The following is a 20,778-nucleotide window of genomic DNA, read 5'->3' as shown; positions in this document are numbered from 1 at the left end:
ATATTACCAGGATGGATTTAGTAACCAGGTGGGCTGTATCCTCCCAGGAGTGACTTTCGAAGCATCTCGTTTGCGTTTGTCTGGACTTTTTCCTTTAAATAGACGGTAAATCCTTCTTTAACAGCTGTCGCAAGACGATATTATTCCTCCTCCTCTAGAACAGGAGATGTTGAGAATGTTTCCCAGATGTGAAGCCACTTGGGACCCTGAGTACACCCCTCCGCTCGCGGGATGGTTTGTATTTACTGTATAATGCCGGGGGGATACTGTATAATCCCTCCAGATGTAAATATTTACAGTCCGTTATCCACGACAACCAGCGTAAACAGTAACAGGCAGCGATCCCGCTAAGGTGAAGAGCGTGTCTGAAAAGGGAGCGATCAGCTGATGGTGCGACACCAACGCCATCTGCGCCTGAAATAGTTAAAACTGATAAAGTAAATAGCTTGGAAACGAAGGTATGGAAACAGTTGTGGACTTACAAGACTCGGCTCGGTTTTCCTTAACTACTTCAGATCCGCGCTATAACGGAAAGACGCCTACAGCGCGGACATAATTTGCCGGGAGGGCGTCCATGGACGTCCTCCCGTGCTCGAGCGGCCTGCGTGCCCCTGCAGGGCGCGCGGCGCGCTCTGTGATCAGCGAGTCTTTGAGACTCAGGCTGATCACAGATCGGAGTAAGGGGGTCGATCCTGACCCCTTATCACATGATCAGCTGTCAGCCAATGACAGCTGATCATGTGATGTAAACAGAACCGGTAATCGGCTATTTTTTCTCCTCAAGCGCAAGGAGAAAAAAAAGGCCGATCACCGGAGGCTGTTAGAGGGGCATCGGTCCCGATCAAGGAGAGCAGCCGCCTGCTCATCTGTGCCGCCTTCCAGTGCCATTTACAGTACCAGTGCCCACCAGCGCCACCTACCAGTGCCCACAGTGTCACCAATCAGTGTCACCTACCAGTGCCGCCCATCAGTGTCAACTACCAGTGCCCATCAGGCCTCATACACACGATAGGTTAAACAGAGGACAACGGTCTGATGGACCGTTTTCATCGGTCAAAACCGATCGTATGTGGGCCCCATAGGTTATTTAACCATCGGTTAAAAAAAAGCCAACTTGCTTTAAATTTAACTGATGGATTCCTAACCGATAGGTCAAAACCGATCGTTAGTAGGCACGACCATTGGTTAAAAATCCACGCATGCTCGGAATCAAGTCGACGCATGCTTGGAAGCATTGAACTTCGTTTTTTTCAGCGCGTCGTTGTGTTTTACGTCACCGCGTTCTCACACGATCGGTTATTTAACCTATGGTGTGTAGGCGCGACGGACCATCAGTCAGCTTCATCATTTAACAGATGACAAAGGTCCTTCAGACCGTTCTCATCGGATGGACTGATCGTGTGTACGAGGCTTTACTATACCGGGTACATGTAGGAGAGAGAAGGAAAACCTAGGAGTAGGGAAGAGGAGAAGGGGAAGAGAGAGTAAAGAGTCCACCTGCTTGCAAAGCCCAATCAAGACTGGGCAAAGATCAGGTGGGTGGAGTCTGGAAAAGGTCCCACAATTCCCAGACTAGACATAACGAGAACAACAATAGTTTCTTTTAGTTTTAATTCACTATTTACATAAATTAGTTTAGTTAAATTAGTTTTATTCGTTTTTGTGGATTTGTTTTGTTTATTCGTTTTCTAATCAATTGGAATAGTTTTCGAATTCGAAAAGTTTTCCAATTTGAAACGTTTTCCAGTTTCCAAAAATAATAAAATAGACTAGAAAAAAATATTGGCCCGGATTCACAAAGCACTTGCGCCGACGTATCTCCAGATACGCCGTGTAAGTGTGCCGGACCCACAAACTAAGATACGCCTAAAAACAGGCTTAATCCCGCCGACGTAACTTGCCTAAGCCGGCGTAGGGTGGGCGCACATTTACGCTAGCCGCATGGTGGCGCTGCCATTGATTAGCCATTCAAATATGCAAATGAGGAAAATGCGGCGATTCACGAACCTGCGCCCGCCCGACGCAGGCTACGAGAGGTGCGCGTAAGTTGTACGTCCGGCGTAAAGTTAAGCCCCATAACACCCCATTCACACCTTCGCGACAAAACGCCCGACGCCGGACACTTGTGCCGCTGGAGGGGAGAATTCCCATTGCTGTCTATGAGATGGTTCACATCTCATAGACGCCGTACGCCTGCCGCCTGAAAAAAAGTTCCGGACCCTTTTTTTCAGGCGGCATTGGCATTCGGCCATACAAAGCAATGGGAAGGATTTGTAAAAAAAAAAAAAAAAGTTACACTATTCGCTGCAAAATACGCGGCGTACGCGGCGTTACTTGTCGCGGAGGTGTGAATGCAGCCTAAAAGGAGGTGTAACTCAGCAGCAGACATGTAAAGGTCTGCATCAGGGAACAGAAGCCGGCGTTTTTTACGTAGTTTACGCCGGCCGCGTGTCTGGATGGGCGTAGATTACGTTCATGGTGTAGGCAGTGATCCGGCGTATCTTAGGTAGTTGTTCCGACGTGGTTATGACCATGCGCACGGGGATGCGTCCACGACACGACGCACGCGCAGTTCGTTCAACGTACTTGTCTGGCTCTCAAACCATCATTTGCATGGGGTCACGCCTCATTTGCATGGCTCACGCCCACTTCCACCTACGCCGACTTACGCCTTCGAAACCCAGCGCAGTTTAGGCAGCATTGGCTTTGTGAATTCCATCCTTGCCTCTCTGCGCTGCGTCGGCGTAGCGTACATTGAGATGCGCTACGGCGGCGTAATGTGCTCCCGTTCTCTGTGAATCCGGGCCATATTTTTTTTCCTACCCTATTCCTTTATTTTCTATTCTATCTTATTCTCTTTGGGAACAGCGTTGTATGACCGCGCATACAATTTCTTGGAAATTGGAAAACTATTGGAAAACCCCCCCTGAAAAGTTGCGTCCACAACTCCTCTCCTCCAGGCTGATGACCTCATTGTACAGCCATGGGTCTCCTTTGTGAAACCATTGGGTGATTCAGCGGATAATTGGGGGCGGGGGGGCTTATTATAGAAAACAGGTTGTTTTTCATCCCTCGGAGGCAGAAAACAGCCTCTTGTGTCATAAACATTGTTTACGTTGTTGTTTCTTTTTACACCCCCAACATTACGAGAATGACTGAATGACCCCCATTATCCCCAAAGGGCACATTTGGCCGGTCTCGCTGTGAACGCTTCGCCCCCTTGCCGCTGCGGCCGAGCGCTCCCTGCGTATTTATAGAAGTGCTTTTGTGCCAAAAGAAGAAAGACGCGTTTTTTTGGAAAGCGACCTCTCTGAGTATTTAGGTTTTATTTAATGGGGAAAGAATAGCCCTTTGTGTCGGCCCCGCTCGCTCTGCGGTCGCGCTCTGCGGTCGTGCTCTGACAATGTCCCCCTCTGTAGATGTAATATTTAACCTGGACGTGGGTGTTAGGAGGGTCGCGTCGTGTTTAATTATCTGTCACAAGTGTGATGCGTCATCTTCCGTCACTGGAGGAAAACAAAAAATATTCCGATAATGGGACGCAAAATTCACAATAGCAAATTTTAACCCCTTCCTTGCGCTGTCCCTTTAACGCGGTCCTTAATCCCAGTGGAAGCGGTGGGGGTGTGGACATTGAGGACCGGCCAATCAGGTGAGCACTGTCATTGACTGTCACTTTAATTACATGATCAGGAGCCAGTCCCAATCATCAGTAGAGACCATTAGTAAAGACTGTGGCGCCCATGGGCACATAAAGTGGGGCATGTGGGAGTTAACCCCTTGCCATCCGCCGCACGACTATATACGTTGTCAGAACGGCACAGCTGGGCAGATCGAAGTATATATACGTCGCCTTTAAGGCCCGGGGTTGTGGACGCGCGCACGACGCCGGCAACGCACGCCCGCCCGCCGCTCCGGGAGTCCCGCGATCGTCTCACGTAGAGGAAGAGCGGGGAATTGCAACAAGGGGGGTTGCCATCCGGGGACCTCCGGGACCCTTACAAAAAAACAACAATAAAATATATATATATATATATATATATATATATATATATATATATATATATATAAAATAAATTAGATTTTTTTTTTTAAAACAATTGAAAAAAGGGGGGGGTTGCCTTCTGGGACCCTGAGGAGCTCCGGGACCCTTACAAAAAAACAAAAATAAAAAATAAATATATATATAAAAAAAAAAAATGTTAATATAAAAACAATTAAAAAAAGGGGGGGTTGCCATCCGGGGCCCTGGGGACCTCTGGGAACTTTAATAAAATAAAAAATAACTATATATATAAAAAAAATATTTAAAAATTGGGGGGGGGGGGGGTTGTCACCTGGGGACCTCCGGGGCCCTTACAAAAAAACAACAATAACAAATAAATATATATAAAAAAAATTTGATTAAAAAAAAAAAGGGGGGGGTTGCCTTCCGGGACCCTGGGGAGCTCCGGGACCCTTACAAAAAAACAAAAATAAAAAATAAATATATATATATATTTTTTATATAAAAAACAATTAAAAAAAGGGGGGGTTGCCATCTGGGCCCCTGGGGACCTACAGGCCCCTTACAGGTGTACTGCCTGTACCCCCCTGATGGCGGCCCTGATTGTAGGTACTGGAAACACGTTTCCCGATATTTCCTATTATTTTTCAGTAGCCGTCCAATCAGGTGCATGCTCATACTCCTGTTATGCATTGTGTTTGATTAACCTATTATGGGGTCGCCGGTGCACCAGAATGGGGGAAACAATTTCATTTTCTCCAGTTTAGCACAACACAATGGAGAACAGTGCACGGCTGTGCGTTGTAGTGCGCTGTCACGTGTGTGTTGGATTAATGCGTTGGGGGTGCCATTAACAAAGAATGCGGCGATGCGCGTAATGTGTTGCGGTAAAACGCATTAACACATGCGATACTAGAATGCTGGAAAGGTGAGGCGTATCACACAATTGCTGTTGGTGAGAATTATTTTTGATGAAGGGGGGGGGGGGGGGGGGCTTCTACTGAGTCTCACTTTTGTTTTCTATATACAGGAAGCCATGCAGAAAATGGGGAGAGTCGGCAACGTCGTCCTTCCTGATCCTGAACTCCGAAGGTGAGACGTGTGACAGCTTGAACGCGTTTCGGCCCTCGTCAGGGGTGATATACAGTATCTATCATTTCAAAAACAATTGTAATTACTTACGGTACATACACATACATGTACAGTGGAACCTCGGAATACGAGCGTAATGCGTTCCAGGAGAATGCTCGTAATCCAAAGCACTCGCATATCAAAGCGAGTTTCCCCATTGAAGTCAATGGAAACCAAAATAATTTGTTCCGCATTGACTTCAATGGTATGCAATACCGCATGTGGCCAGAGGTGGGGGGGCGCCGGAGAGCCCTGACAGCTCGGCTGATCTAGGAAACACCCGGGAACTGAGTATTTCCGAACGGCTCGGCTAATGGCGCCCCGCTCCCCACCTCAGGCCAAATGCGTTACTGCAGGCCCCATTAGCTTGAATTCTTGAGTCAGATTTTTTTTTAACCACTTAACGACCGCCTCCTGCAGATATACGTCGGCAGAATGGCACGGCTGGGCACAAGCACGTACCTGTACGTCCTCTTTAAGTTCCCAGCCGTGGGTCGCGGGCGCGAGCCCGCGACCCGGTCCGAAGCTCCGTGACCGCAGCCGCGGGACCCGCGGACCCGATCGCCACCGGAGTCCCGCGATCGGTCCCCGGAGCTGAAGAACGGGGAGAGCTGTGTGTGAACAAACCTTCCCCGTTCTTCACTGTGGCGCCGTCATCGATCGTGTGATCCCTGATATAGGGAAGCACGATCAATGATGTCACACATCCAGCCCCGCCCCCCTACAGTTAGAAAAACATATGAGGTCACACTTAACCCCTTCAGCGCCCCCTAGTGGTTAACTCCCAAACTGCAATTGTCATTTTCACAGTAAACAATGCATTTTTATAGCACTTTTTGCTGTGAAAATGACAAGGATCCCAAAAATGTGTCAAAATTGTCCGAAGTGTCCGCCATAATGTCGCAGTCACGAAAAAAATCGCTGATCGCCGCCATTAATAGTAAAAAAAAAAAAGAATTAAAAAAAATGCAATAAAACTATCCCCTATTTTGTAAACGCTATACATTTTGCGCAAAGCAATCGATAAACGCTTATAGCGATTTTTTTTACCAAAAATAGGTAGAAGAATACGTATCGGCCTAAACTGAGGAAATATTTTTATATATTTTTGGGGGATATTTATTATAGCAAAAAGTAAAAAATATTGTATTTTTTTCAAAATTGTCGCTCTATTTTCGTTTATAGCGCAAAAAATAGAAAACGCAGAGGTGATCAAATACCACCAAAATAAAGCTCTATTTGTGGGGGAAAAAGGACGCCAATTTTGTTTGGGAGCCACGTCGCACGACGGCGCAATTGTCAGTTAAAGCGACGCAGTGCCGAATCGCAAAAACTGGCCAGGTCCTTTACCTGCATAAAGGTCCGGGGCTTAAGTGGTTAAATAAAGTTGCTCGTCTTGCGAAATGCTCGTTAACCCTGTTTTTGTTGTAAACCGAGGTTCCTCTGTACTACATAACGCACTACATCAAAGACTGGTACGCTTACAAACCGCAACGCGTCAGTTTCATCCCCGTTCAGGGTTTTGGTGTGGAGAAGCCAAGCATTGCATATATAGCCCGGCCCGGGAGGTATGGGGACCGTCATACTCTGGTCTATTATGATGTGTAAATAGATTGTATCTGATGTCAAATTTTTAATAGACCAGAGTATGACACTACTAACAACTCACAGGCCGGCTATATATAATCTGAGCGAAATAGTGCCCCATCATTGGTATCAGCGGAAGGAATAGTGTCCCATCATTGTTGTCAGTGGGAGGAATAGTGTCCCATCATTGGTATCAGTGGGAGGAATAGTGCCCCATCATTGGTGTCAGTGGGAGGAATAGTGCCCCATCATTGGTGTCAGTGGGAGGATTAGTGTCCCATCATTGGTGTCAGTGGGAGGAATAGTGCCCCATCATTGTTGTCAGTGGGAGGAATAGTGTCCCATCATTGTTGTCAGTGGGAGGAATAGTGTCCCATCATTGGTATCAGTGGGAGGAATAGTGCCCCATCATTGGTGTCAGTGGGAGGAATAGTGCCCCATCATTGGTGTCAGTGGGAGGATTAGTGTCCCATCATTGGTGTCAGTGGGAGGAATAGTGCCCCATCATTGGTGTCAGTGGGAGGAATAGTGCCCCATCATTGGTATTAGTGGGAGGAATAGTGCCCCATCATTGGTGTCAGTGGGAGGAATAGTGCCCCATCATTGGTGTCAGTGGGAGGATTAGTGTCCCATCATTGGTGTCAGTGGGAGGAATAGTGCCCCATCATTGGTGTCAGTGGGAGGAATAGTGCCCCATCATTGGTGTCAGTGGGAGGATTAGTGTCCCATCATTGGTGTCAGTGGGAGGAATAGTGTCCCATCATTGGTATCAGTGGGAGGAATAGTGCCCCATCATTGGTGTCAGTGAGAGAAATAGTGACTCATCATTGGTGTAAGTGGGAGGAATAGTGTCCCATCATTGGTGTCAGTGGGAGGAATAGTGCCCCATCATTGGTGTCAGTGAGAGGAATAGTGTCCCATCGTTGGTGTCAGTGGGAGGAATAGTGCCCCATCATTGGTATCAGTGAGAGGAATAGTGTCCTATCATTGGTATCAGTGAGAGGAATAGTGTCCTATCATTGGTATCAGTGGGGGGAATAGTGTCCCATCATTGGTGTCAGTGGGAGGAATAGTGCCCCATCATTGGTGTCAGTGGGAGGAATAGTGTCCCATCATTGGTATCAGTGGGAGGAATAGTGCCCCATCATTGGTGTCAGTGGGAGGAATAGTGTCCCATCATTGGTGTCAGTGGGAGAAATAGTGTCCCATCATTGGTGTCAGTGGGAGGAATAGTGTCCCATCATTGGTGTCAGTGAGAGGAATAGTGTCCCATCATTGGTGTCAGTGGGAGGAATAGTGTCCCATCATTGGTGTCAGTGGGAGAAATAGTGTCCCATCATTGGTGTCAGTGGGAGAAATAGTGTCCCATCATTGGTGTCAGTGGGAGGAATAGTGTCCCATCATTGGTGTCAGTGAGAGGAATAGTGTCCCATCATTGGTGTCAGTGGGAGGAATAGTGTCCCATCATTGGTATCAGTGGGAGGAAGACATGGTGTATGGAGATCATACAATCAGATTGTAATTTGTATGGCCATTTAAAGTGGAGTAAAAATCTGTTGGTTGATTCCTCCCTCGGCTCGGGCCGGACTGACTCTTTACAATTGTGTGGTTTGAACTCTTGCTGTGAATAATAAAATCTTCAATCTGTATCCAATAATCTGCTGGCCCATAAAACGGTATAACTCGGTTAATTCCTTAATAAAGGGCCCCACCCTGGTCAGCGTTCTGTGTCGGAGAGAACAGGGGAGGGGGAGTATCGATGGGGCATGAGTGCCACCTGCTGGAGGAAACGTGGATGACAACTAGTTACCGTATATCTCAGAGCAGCGCCCAGTTCTGTCCCCGGGGGGTGAAGATCCTTCCATAGAATTAGTGGCCTTTTAGGGCGCCTCTCACCCTGGTCCCATTGGACAACAATGCCCATTATTGTGCCAACACATAGGCAGAGTCATGTGTCCTATGTTATATTACTTGAGTTCACCCCAATAGGCTGCATTGCCATGCACTGTACATGGGCAGCATGCCACCATGCCAATCATTACATAGAAGTTCATATAAAAAAGGCAAGCATGGCTCTGTGTTTAACAAAGCAAAGCACCACATGGACTTCCTGTGTTCTGCAGGAATGGCAAAAATAAAAGTGAACAAAAAAAAATGAAAAAAGGCAAATTGCCAAAATCAGGGGTGTACAAACTTTCAGTATGACAAATAAATACATTTACAAACAAGCCTAATCCCATCAGAGCCCCCCTTACATCAGTGTCCCCATCAGAGCCCCCCCTTACATCAGTGTCCCCATCAGAGCCCCCCCTTACATCAGTGTCCCCATCAGAGCCCCCCTTACATCAGTGTCCCCATCAGAGCCCCCCCTTACATCAGTGTCCCCATCAGAGCCCCCCTTACATCAGTGTCCCCATCAGAGCCCCCCTTACATCAGTGTCCCCATCAGTGTCCCCATCAGAGCCCCCCTTACATCAGTGTCCCCATCAGAGCCCCCCCTTACATCAGTGTCCCCATCAGAGCCCCCCCTTACATCAGTGTCCCCATCAGAGCCCCCCTTACATCAGTGTCCCCATCAGAGCCCCCCTTACATCAGTGTCCCCATCAGAGCCCCCCTTACATCAGTGTCCCCATCAGAGCCCCCCTTACATCAGTGTCCCCATCAGAGCCCCTCTTACATCAGTGTCCCCATCAGAGCCCCCCCTTACATCAGTGTCCTCATCAGAGCCCCCCTTACATCAGTGTCCTCATCAGAGCCCCCCTTACATCAGTGTCCCCATCAGAGCCCCCCTTACATCAGTGTCCCCATCAGTGTCCCCATCAGAGCCCCCCTTACATCAGTGTCCCCATCAGAGCCCCCCTTACTTCAGTGTCCCCATCAGAGCCCCCCCTTACATCAGTGTCCCCATCAGAGCCCCTCTTACATCAGTGTCCCCATCAGAGCCCTCCTTACATCAGTGTCCCCATCAGAGCCCCCCTTACATCAGTGTCCCCATCAGAGTCCCCCTTACATCAGTGTCCCCATCAGAGCCCCCCTTACATCAGTGTCCTCATCAGAGCCCCCCTTACATCAGTGTCCTCATCAGAGCCCCCCTTACATCAGTGTCCCCATCAGAGCCCCTCTTACATCAGGGTCCCCATCAGAGCCCCCCTTACATCAGTGTCCCCATTAGAGCCCCACTTATATCAGTGTCCCCATCAGTGCCCCCTTACATCAGTGTCCCCATCAGAGCCCCCCTTACATCAGTGTCCCCATCAGAGCCCCCCTTACATCAGTGTCCCCATCAGTGTCCCCATCAGAGCCCCCCTTACATCAGTGTCCCCATCAGAGCCCCTCTTACATCAGTGTCCCCATCAGAGCCCCTCTTACATCAGTGTCCCCATCAGAGCCCCTCTTACATCAGTGTCCCCATCAGAGCCCCTCTTACATCAGTGTCCCCATCAGAGCCCCCCTTACATCAGTGTCCCCATCAGAGTCCCCCTTACATCAGTGTCCCCATCAGAGTCCCCCTTACATCAGTGTCCCCATCAGAGCCCCCCTTACATCAGTGTCCTCATCAGAGCTCCCCTTACATCAGGGTCCCCATCAGAGCCCCCCTTACATCAGTGTCCTCATCAGAGCTCCCCTTACATCAGTGTCCCCATCAGTGCCCCCTTACATCAGTGTCCCCATCAGAGCCCCCCTTACATCAGTGTCCTCATCAGAGCCCCCCTTACATCAGTGTCCCCATCAGAGCCCTATTAGGGATAAGGGTTAGAAGTGGACTCTTTTAGTAATTAAATGTCAGCATTAAAGGAAGTGATAAAATAACATCTACTGGCAGGATCAACAAGTAATACAACTTGGTCGAGTCTTCTGTGTCTGTGAAGCCTAACATGACGGCACAGAGGGGGTTTTACTATCTAACTGCCAATAAGAATTTAGGCCCAGATTCACAGCTGAGATACGCCGTCGTATCTCTCAGAGTATCTATGCGCCTGATTCATAGAATCAGTTACGCATAGATAGCCCATAGATCCAACAGGTGTAATTGTCTTACACCTTCGGATCTTAGGATGCAATACCGCGGCCGCCGCTGGGGGGAGTTTGCGTCGTAAACCAGCGTCGGGTATGCAAATTAGGAGTTACGGCGATCCACGATGGATTTTCGCGTTCGCTACGTCGCCGCTAGTCTAGTTTCCCGTCGCAAAGTTAGTCGTCGTTTTTGGTGCCTTAACTTTAGTCAGCAATCGTATTGCTGTATAAAGCATGGCCGTATAAAGTATTGCTGTATAAAGCAATTAACGTTGTTTGCGTAAGCCGTCCGGGAATACGGAATTACGCTACGCGCGTCGCCGTTCGAAAAAATGACGTCACGTCGCGCAAAGCACGGCGGGTAATTCAAAAGGGAGCATGCGCAGTAGGTCCGGCGCGGGAGCGCGCCTAATTTAAATGGCACACGCCCCTTTGAATTACGCGGGCTTACGCCGGAGGCCGCCGGCGTAGTTTTCATCGCAAGTGCTTTGTGAATCAGGCACTTGCGATGAAAACTTGCGGCGGTGCAACGTATCTACGATACATTACGCCGCCACACTTCTACCTGAATCTGGCCCTAGTTCTTAAGTGTGAAAGTAGAATCCTTCCTGATCAGAGATGAGAGCGATCGATCAGAGATGAGAGCGATCGATCAGAGATGAGAGCGATCGATCAGAGATGAGAGCGATTGTTTAGAGATGAGAGCGATTGTTTAGAGATGAGAGCGATTGTTTAGAGATGAGAGCGATTGTTTAGAGATGAGAGCGATCGATCAGAGATGAGAGCGATTGTTTAGAGATGAGAGCGATCGATTAGAGATGAGAGCGATCGATTAGAGATGAGAGCGATCGATCAGAGATGAGAGCGATTGTTTAGAGATGAGAGCGATTGTTTAGAGATGAGAGCGATTGTTTAGAGATGAGAGCGATCGATCAGAGATGAGAGCGATCGATCAGAGATGAGAGCGATTGTTTAGAGATGAGAGCGATCGATTAGAGATGAGAGCGATCGATCAGAGATGAGAGCGATTGTTTAGAGATGAGAGCGATCGATCAGAGATGAGAGCGATCGATCAGAGATGAGAGCGATCGATCAGAGATGAGAGTGATTGATCAGAGATGAGAGCGATCGATCAGAGATGAGAGCGATCGATCAGAGATAAGAGCGATCGATCAGAGATGAGAGCGATCGATCAGAGATGAGAGCGATCGATCAGAGATGAGAACGATCAATCAGACATGAGAGCGATCGATCAGAGATCAGAGATGAGAGCGATCGATCAGAGGTGAGAGCGATCGATCAGACATGAGAGTGATCAATCAGACATGAGAGCGATCGATCAGAGATGAGAGCGATCGATCAGAGATGAGAGCGATCGATCAGAGATGAGAGCGATCGATCAGAGATGAGAGCGATCGATCCAATGACAGGCGATGATCGGTGTCGCACAGCGAGGATGACGGCTGTCACTTGTGTTCTCTGCAGGTTCTATGAGAAGAAGTTCGGGGTTTTCCTCCAGCTGTATCATCACCAGAGGGAGTATCAGAGGATGATGGAGGACGACCAATAGGAAGGACGCAATTCATCCCACAGCCTACAATCCGGATCAATGGATTCCATTATTATTGTCATCACACATCATAATATAGGGCCATATTCTCCAATAATCTGCGGCGGCCTCGCGTAAGCTTTTTACACTACGCCGCCGCAACTTACTGGAGCAAGTGCCGTATTCCTCAAGCACTTGCTCCGTAGTTTGGGGCGGCGTAGTGTAAATGGCCCGGCGTATCCCCGCGTATTTCAAAGGGGGCGGCTTGTATTTAAATTAAGCGCGCCCCCGTGACGGTCGAACTGCGCATGCGCCGGGCTAAAAATAGCCCAGTGCGCATGCTCCAGTTCTCTGCGGAAAACGTCAATGACGCCGAAGTGCGCGTCATTGACGTAAAGTCGTATTCAAGAACGACTTAGGAAAACGACGTACCCAATGGGAAAAGACGACGCGGACCCGACACCATACTTAACATGGATACGGCGGACTTGCGTAAACTTACCCCTCATATAGCAGGGGTAAGTTTACGCTTACGCAAACGACGTAAGCGACGGCTACGCGACGCGAATTCGTTCGGGAATCGGCGTATCAGGCTCATTTGCATAAACAAATGAGACCTGAACGTAAACGCCACCTAGCGGCCGGCGGAGTAATTACATTTAAGATCCGACAGTGTAAGTGACTTACACATGTCGGATCTTCAGCGTATCTATGCGAAAATTATTCTAAGAATCACTCGCATAGATACGCGGGTCAAAAAAGAGAGATACTCCGTCGTAACTCTTCTGAGAATCTGGCCCAAAGAGGCCGGGATCGATCCGGGGACAAGTGGCGGGATCAGTCAGTCTTTAGGAAACCGGTTTGCTTCAAAATACAAAAAAATAAATAAAAAAAGATCACATGCTCCGCCCCTTTCTCCTATATAAAAACGTAAGTTTAATCCACATATCCCCCCTCCCCCCCACACACACATCAACATGCTAATGAAATTGTTTTAAATAAAATGTTCCCTGTTTAATACTTACCTTATCCCAGCACTGGGTCTCTCTGTGCTTCTCTATGCAATGCAGGCAGATCATGGCTGGAGGGAGGGGCTAGTAGGGTTGCTTCCAAACGGCAAAGCCAAAGCCGTCACCTCGAGGAAAGCACGGGGGCAAAAAGGTCCAAAGCCAACACTTTATCCTTGTTGGGGTCATTCGGAGGGGCACTGATGTAAGGGGGCACTCTGATGGGGACACTGATGTAAGGGGGCACTCTGATGGGGAAACTGATGTAAGGGGGCACTCTGATGGGGACACTGATGTAAGGGGGGGCTCTGATGGGGACACTAATGTAAGGGGGACTCTGATGGGGACACTGATGTAAGGAGGGGCTCTGATGGGGACACTGATGTAAGGGGGGCTCTGATGGGGACCCTGATGTAAGGGGGGCTCTCATGGGGACACTGATGTAAGGGGGGCTCTGATTGGCACACTGATGTAAGGGGGGCTCTGATGGGGACACTGATGTAAGGGGGACTCTGATGGGCACACTGATGTAAGGGGGGCTCTGATGGGGAAACTGATGTAAGGGGGACTCTGATGGGCACACTGATGTAAGGGGGACTCTGATGGGGACACTGATGTAAGGGGGGCTCTGATGGGGACCCTGATGTAAGGGGGGGCTCTAATGGGGACACTGATGTAAGGGGCACTCTGATGGGGAAACTGATGTAAGGGGGGCACTCTGATGGGCACACTGATGTAAGGGGGACTCTGATGGGGAAACTGATGTAAGGGGGCACTCTGATGGGCACACTGATGTAAGGGGGACTCTGATGGGGACCCTGATGTAAGGGGGACTCTGATGGGCACACTGATGTAAGGGGGGCTCTGATGGGGACCCTGATGTAAGGGGGGGCTCTAATGGGGACACTGATGTAAGGGGCACTCTGATGGGGAAACTGATGTAAGGGGGCACTCTGATGGGCACACTGATGTAAGGGGGACTCTGATGGGGACACTGATGTAAGGGGGACTCTGATGGGGACACTGATGTAAGGGGGACTCTGATGGGGACACTGATGTAAGGGGGACTCTGATGGGGACACTGATGTAAGGGGCACTCTGATGGGCACACTGATGTAAGGAGGCTCTGATGGGCACACTGATGTAAGGAGGCTCTGATGGGCACAATGATGTAAGGGGGCACTCTTTTTTTAGGATGTCAATCAACAATTAAACTCGTATTTTACAAAGTTTCTGGTGTTTTCCCGTGTGTCAGGATTGGTGAATTGCGGATTGTTACTTTCCAGTGTTTTATGAGGTGAGTTGCCCCTCCCCCCGGGGGATGGGTAAACCTCTACATAGGAATAGGTAATATAACCGCAATAAAAGAGACATAAAATACGGATACAATGCGGGAAAGTTACGGCTTCCATATGTTGCCAGAAGGCTGAGCGATGGAATTCATTCACCATGAGCAGCAGCTGGGGGAAAGATCGAGCAAAGAGGACCTGTCATCCTACATTCAGCATTTCTATGTAAAGCGTAACCCCAGAATGAACAGAGCGTATACATTACACAGCACCCTGCACCTCTGGACCCCATTACATTACACAGCACCCTGCACCTCTGGACCCCATTACATTACACAGCACCCTGCACCTCTGGACCCCATTACATTACACAGCACCCTGCACCTCTGCACCCTTTACATTACACAGCACCCTGCACCTCTGGACCCCATTACATTACACAGCACCCTGCACCTCTGGACCCCATTACATTACACAGCACCCTGCACCTCTGGACCTCTTTACATTACACAGCCCCCCGCACCTCTGGACCCCTTTACATTACACAGACACCCTGGACCCCTTTACATTACACAGCACCCTGCACCTCTGGGTCCCTTTACATTACACAGCCCCCTGCATCTCTGGACCCCTTTACATTACACAGCACCCTGCACCTCTGGGTCCCTTTACATTACACAGCACCCTGCACCTCTGGACCCCAGGCGGGGCAGCGATAATCCTGGGATTTTTAGACCAATAGGATATCGGTAAGGGACATTTAAGTGACAGATGTAAAAAAAAAAATAAACCACAGATTTTTACATACTGTCCCTGGTTTTACTGAGGCTGGCAACCCTGATGGGGCCCCCTAGTGGCATGGGGCCCTCGGGCAGTGCCCGAATGGTCAGTCGGCACCCTGTATAGAAGTGAGCGTCGTCACCCTAGAAAAGGGTGCAAGGTGCTGTGTAATGTAAAGGGGTCCAGAGGTGCAGGGGGCTGTGTAATGTAAAGGGGTCCAGAGGTGCAGGGGGCTGTGTAATGTAAAGGGGTCCAGAGGTGCAGGGTGCTGTGTAATGTAAAGGGGTCCAGAGGTGCAGGGTGCTGTGTAATGTAAAGGGGTCCAGAGGTGCAGGGTGCTGTGTAATGTAAAGGGGTCCAGAGGTGCAGGGTGCTGTGTAATGTAAAGGGGTCCAGAGGTGCAGGGTGCTGTGTAATGTAAAGGGGTCCAGAGGTGCAGGGTGCTGTGTAATGTAAAGGGGTCCAGAGGTGCAGGGTGCTGTGTAATGTAAAGGGGTGCAGAGGTGCAGGGTGCTGTGTAATGTAAAGGGGTCCAGAGGTGCAGGGTGCTGTGTAATGTAAAGGGGTCCAGAGGTGCAGGGTGCTGTGTAATGTAAAGGGGTGCAGAGGTGCAGGGTGCTGTGTAATGTAAAGGGGTCCAGAGGTGCAGGGTGCTGTGTAATGTAAAGGGGTCCAGAGGTGCAGGGTGCTGTGTAATGTAAAGGGGTCCAGAGGTGCAGGGTGCTATGTAATGTAAAGGGGTCCAGAGGTGCAGGGTGCTATGTAATGTAAAGGGGTCCAGAGGTGCGGTGCTATGTAATGTAAAGGGGTCCAGAGGTGCGGTGCTATGTAATGTAAAGGGGTCCAGAGGTGCGGTGCTGTGTAATGTAAAGGTGCTGCTCGTCTCGCGAGTCAACACTCGCAAACCGAGTCAGAATTAAAAAAAATAAAAGTTGCTCGCAAATCAGAACGCTCTCAAACCAAGTTACTCTTAAACCCGAGGTTCCACTGTAATATAATACTGTATATATTTTCTTCCCTGTGCCAGGAAGGAAGAGAAAAGCAGTGACCCCTTACTGCCCTCTGAGATGTGATAATTGCAGGTGTCCTATTGTGCTATACAGGATTTCCGAGGGGGGGGGGGGGGGGGGGCTGTACTGAAAATAATACATTAGACCATTAGGGAACGGATCCAACTACAGCTCATCAGTCACGGTACACACTGGTGATCTGTACAGAGGGGTCTTCTTGCATGTGCTGCTTTTTTTTTTTTTTTTGTGCATTGCGGCACGTCCAACGATTGGTAAGTTGCAATATATTACATTTTTGGTTTTGGGTTTAACCCCTTCCATACCGGGCACTTTCGCCCCTTCCCGCCCAAGCCAATTTTCAGCTTTCAGCACTGTCGCACTTTGAATGGCAATTGCGCGGTCATGCTACACTGTACCCAAACAAAATTGACGTCCTTTTTTTCCCACAAATAGAGCTTTCTTTTGGTGGTATTTGATCACCTCTGCGGTTTTTTTTTTGCGCAACAACTAAAAAAAAAATTAAAATTTTGAAAGAAATGATGTTTTTATTTTTTTCTGTTAATTTTTTTGTAAATAAGTAAGTTTTCTCTTTTAATTACGGGCACTGATATGGCGGCACTGATGAGGTGGCACTGATGGACACCGATGAGGTAGTACTGATGGGCACCGATGAGGTGGCACTGATAGGCGGCGCTGGTATGCGGCACTGATGAGGTGGCACTGATGGACACCGATGAGGTAGTACTGATGGACACAGATGAGGTGGTACTGATGGGCACCGATGAGGTGGCACTGATAGGCAGCGCAGGTATGCGGCACTGATGGGCACTCATAGGCGGCACTGATGGGTACTAATAGGCGGCACTGATGGGCACTCATAGGCGGCACTGATGGGCACTCATGGGTGGCACTGATGGGCACTCATAGGCGGCACAGATGGGCACTCATAGGCGGCACAGATGGGCACTCATGGGCGGCACCTATGGGTACTTATGGGTGGCACAGATGGGCACTGATAGGTGGGCACTGGGCATGGATGGGCACTGAGGGGTGGCACTGATGGACACTGTGGGGTGGCACTGATGGACACTGAGGGGTTGCACTGATGGATCCATGTTGCCAGTCAGTGCCTATTTGTGGGCACTGATTGTCATCTTTTTTTTTTTACTGCCCTTTTTTTTTTTTTACTTTTTTTTTTTTAATTGCCCCTTATTTTTTTTATTTTTTTGCCCTTCCCTGGTGGTCCAGTGTGGGCTTCCCTGGTGGTCCAGTGTGGGCATCCGAGGGGGGGCTACGCTGATAAACAATCAGTGCGAACCCCCTCTGTCAGGAGAGCCGCCAATCGGCTATTGGCCATCAACGGCTCTTCCTGTTTACATCGTGATCAGCCGTGATTGGACACGGCTGATCACGTGGTAAAGAGCCTCCGCCGGAGGCTCTTTACCAAGATCGGAGATGCAGGGTGTCAGACTGACCCCCCGCATCACCGATTGCCGCACTGCGCGCCCCCACGGGCGCGCGCCGGCATGAAATCCTGCAGGACGTCAATAGACGTCCAGTCAGGATTTCAGAACCACTTCCCGGACTTCAATCTGCTATTGACCGGGCGGGAAGTGGTTAAATACCACTTTAACCACTTAAGGACCGAACCTCTTTCTGAGATTTGGTGTTCACAAGTTAAAAACATTTATTTTGCTAGAAAATTACTTAGAACCGCCAAACACTATACTGTATATATTTTTTCCTAACACCCTAGAGAATAAAATGGCGGTCGTTGCAATACTTTTTGTCACACCGCAGCAGGCTTAAAAGCGCACTTTTTGTGAGGAAAAAATGTTGAATTCAAAAATAAGACAACAGTAAAGTCAGCCCAATTTATTTATTTATTTTTTTATATTGTGAAAGATAATGTTATGCCGAGTAAATTGATACCCAACATGTCACACTTCAAAGTTGCACCCGCATAAAAAGTCAGCAGCTACAGAGTTTGCTGTGTTGTGTTTACCGCTGCAAATCGAGAAGCTGGGGGGGATGAGGAGTGAAGGAGGACTGCACTAAGGTAAAGGAAGATATTTAGGGATTTTTTTTTTTTTACCTTTACAGCCCCCTTAAGGTCGGGGGGGGTTTTGGGTGCTGACGAACAAAAACTATTTTTTTTTTTTAAATGGGGGATGCCTTCCGGGGCTCTGGGGACCACCAGGCCCCTTAGAGGTCGGGGGGCTTTGGGTGCTGACGAAAAAAATAAAAAGGGGGATGACATCCGGACCCCTGGGGACCACCGGGCCCCTTACAGGTGTACTGCCTGTAACCCCCTGATGGCGGCTCTGGGCGCACATCATATACTAAAGGGCTGCAGGTTGGGCACCAGGGCTCTAAAGACGTGTAACCATTGCCATACCTGGAATTTAGTTTTACGAAAAAAATAGAAATGAAAGTAAAAATAAAAGAGAAAAAAATCACACATCAATGACCTCTGGCCACAATTGAATTAAATAAAGTTGCAGATATAAACTGTGTACCGTTTATTCCCCATCCAATGGGATACATGTGTAAACAGGACATACAGAAAAAAATATATAAACTTGTACATTTTACTGCAAATATACAAATAATACAATAAAATACAGTTTCTGTGTACATATTATGTAACATATATTACATTCAAGTAAAAATGAGTCGGGAGCACAAGCTGAATTCACGAGGTCCCCATTGTTTTTTTGGAGCCAATACGATTGAAGGGTCTTAACGCCTTCCGTTGACAATTGATTTAGAAAGTCCTTTAAATCAGTGGTTCTCAACCTGGGGGGTCGGGACACCCTCGGGGGTCAAATAATGATTTGTCAGGGGTCACCGAATCCTGGCCTGTCCCTGAAGCCTGCAGCGCTCTCCCAGTCTTTTTGCGTCCGCCCAGCTGGGCTGTCTCTGGAGCCCGCGGCCGCCCACTCAGCCTCTACGAAGCAGGCCATTCGGTTCATGACATGGCTGGGGGGCAGTGACTAGAGGTCAGCTGACTGGTGAGGAATGTGAAGTGGGAGGAGCTTGAGGAGACCCTATCTCCTGATTTCGGCATAGGTGTCACTGCTACGAGAAATCATAAAGTCGGAGAGACATTGAGTAACACTACCTGTCATATAGTTGCCATTAAAAGTCCCCATTGCAGTTCTCAGATCCGCAGATGACCTTAATGAAGAGCACCTAAATTGGCTGATCAGACCCCCCCCCTGGCCAGCACTGCCACTGATCCCAACTCTCTGCCAGCACTGCCACTGATCCCAACTCCCTGCCAGCACTGCCACTGATCCCAACTCCCCGCCAGCACTATCATTGATCCCAACTCCCTGAAAACACTGCCACTGATCCCAACTCCCCACCAGCACTGCCACTGATCCCAACTCCCTGCCAGCACTGCCACTGATCCCAACTCCCTGCCAGCACTGCCACTGATCCCAACTCCCTGCCAGCACTGCCACTGATCCCAACTCCCTGCCAGCACTGCCACTGATCCCAACTCCCTGCCAGCACTGCCACTGGTCCCAACTCCCTGCCAGCACTGCCACTGGTCCCAACTCCCTGCCAGCACTGCCACTGATCCCAACTCCCCGCCAGCACTGCCACTGATCCCAACTCTCTGCTAGCACTGCCACTGATCCCAACTACTGCCAGCACTGCCACTGATCCCAACTCCCCACCAGCACTGCCACTGATCCCAACTCCCTGCCAGCACTGCCACTGATCCCAACTCTCTGCTAGCACTGCCACTGATCCCAACTACTGCCAGCACTGCCACTGATCACAACTCCCCCCAGGACTGCCACTGATAACTCCCTGCCAGCACTGCCACTGATCCTAACTCCCCACCAGCACTGCCACTGATCACAACTCCCCGCCAGCACTATCATTGATCCCAACTCCCCGAAAACATTGCCACTGATCCCAACTCCCCACCAGCACTGACACTGATCCCAACTCCCTGCCAGCACTGACACTGATCCCAACTCCCCCCAGGACTGTCACTGATAACAACTCCCCGCCAGCACTGTCACTGATCCCGACTCCCCACCAGCACTGCCACTGATCCCAACTCCCCGCTAGCACTGCCACTGATCCCGACTCCCCGCCAGCACTGCCACTGATCCCAACTCCCCGCTAGCACTGCCACTGATCCCAACTCCCCGACAGCCCTGCCACTGATCCCACCGCCCCGCCAGCACTGCCACTGATCCTAACTCCCCGCCAGCACTGCCACTGATCCTAACTCCCCGCTAGCACTGCCACTGATCCCAACTCCCCGACAGCCCTGCCACTGATCCCAACTCCCCGACAGCCCTGCCACTGATCCCAACTCCCCGCCAGCACTGCCACTGATCCCGACTCTCTGCCAGCACTGCCACTGATCCCAACTCC

At 49.5% G+C, this 20,778-nt stretch overlaps 1 protein-coding gene across 6 annotated transcripts in view; it reads left to right on the top strand.

The window, feature by feature from the left end:
• FGGY (FGGY carbohydrate kinase domain containing) overlaps positions 1-12,399 on the top strand; it is a 251,413-nt gene extending 239,014 nt beyond the window's left edge. For 4 of the 6 annotated variants that reach the window (XM_040360825.1, XM_040360824.1, XM_040360826.1 and 1 more), the window contains exons 14-15: positions 5,037-5,098; positions 12,225-12,397. In XM_040360825.1, coding sequence (XP_040216759.1) covers positions 5,037-5,098; positions 12,225-12,309 — 147 coding nt within the window. In that variant the 3' untranslated portion in view covers positions 12,310-12,397. Of the gene's footprint in view, positions 1-5,036; positions 5,099-12,224 lie in introns of all 6 variants that reach the window. The other 2 variants (XM_040360822.1, XM_040360823.1) reach the window with 1 other exon arrangement.
• Positions 12,400-20,778: the final 8,379 nt, after the last annotated feature.

This window comes from Rana temporaria, chromosome 7, assembly GCF_905171775.1.
Source record: "Rana temporaria chromosome 7, aRanTem1.1, whole genome shotgun sequence".
Taxonomy (NCBI): domain Eukaryota; kingdom Metazoa; phylum Chordata; class Amphibia; order Anura; family Ranidae; genus Rana; species Rana temporaria.
Note: the sequence above shows the minus strand (reverse complement) of the source record. Positions and strands in the feature narration are given on the sequence as shown.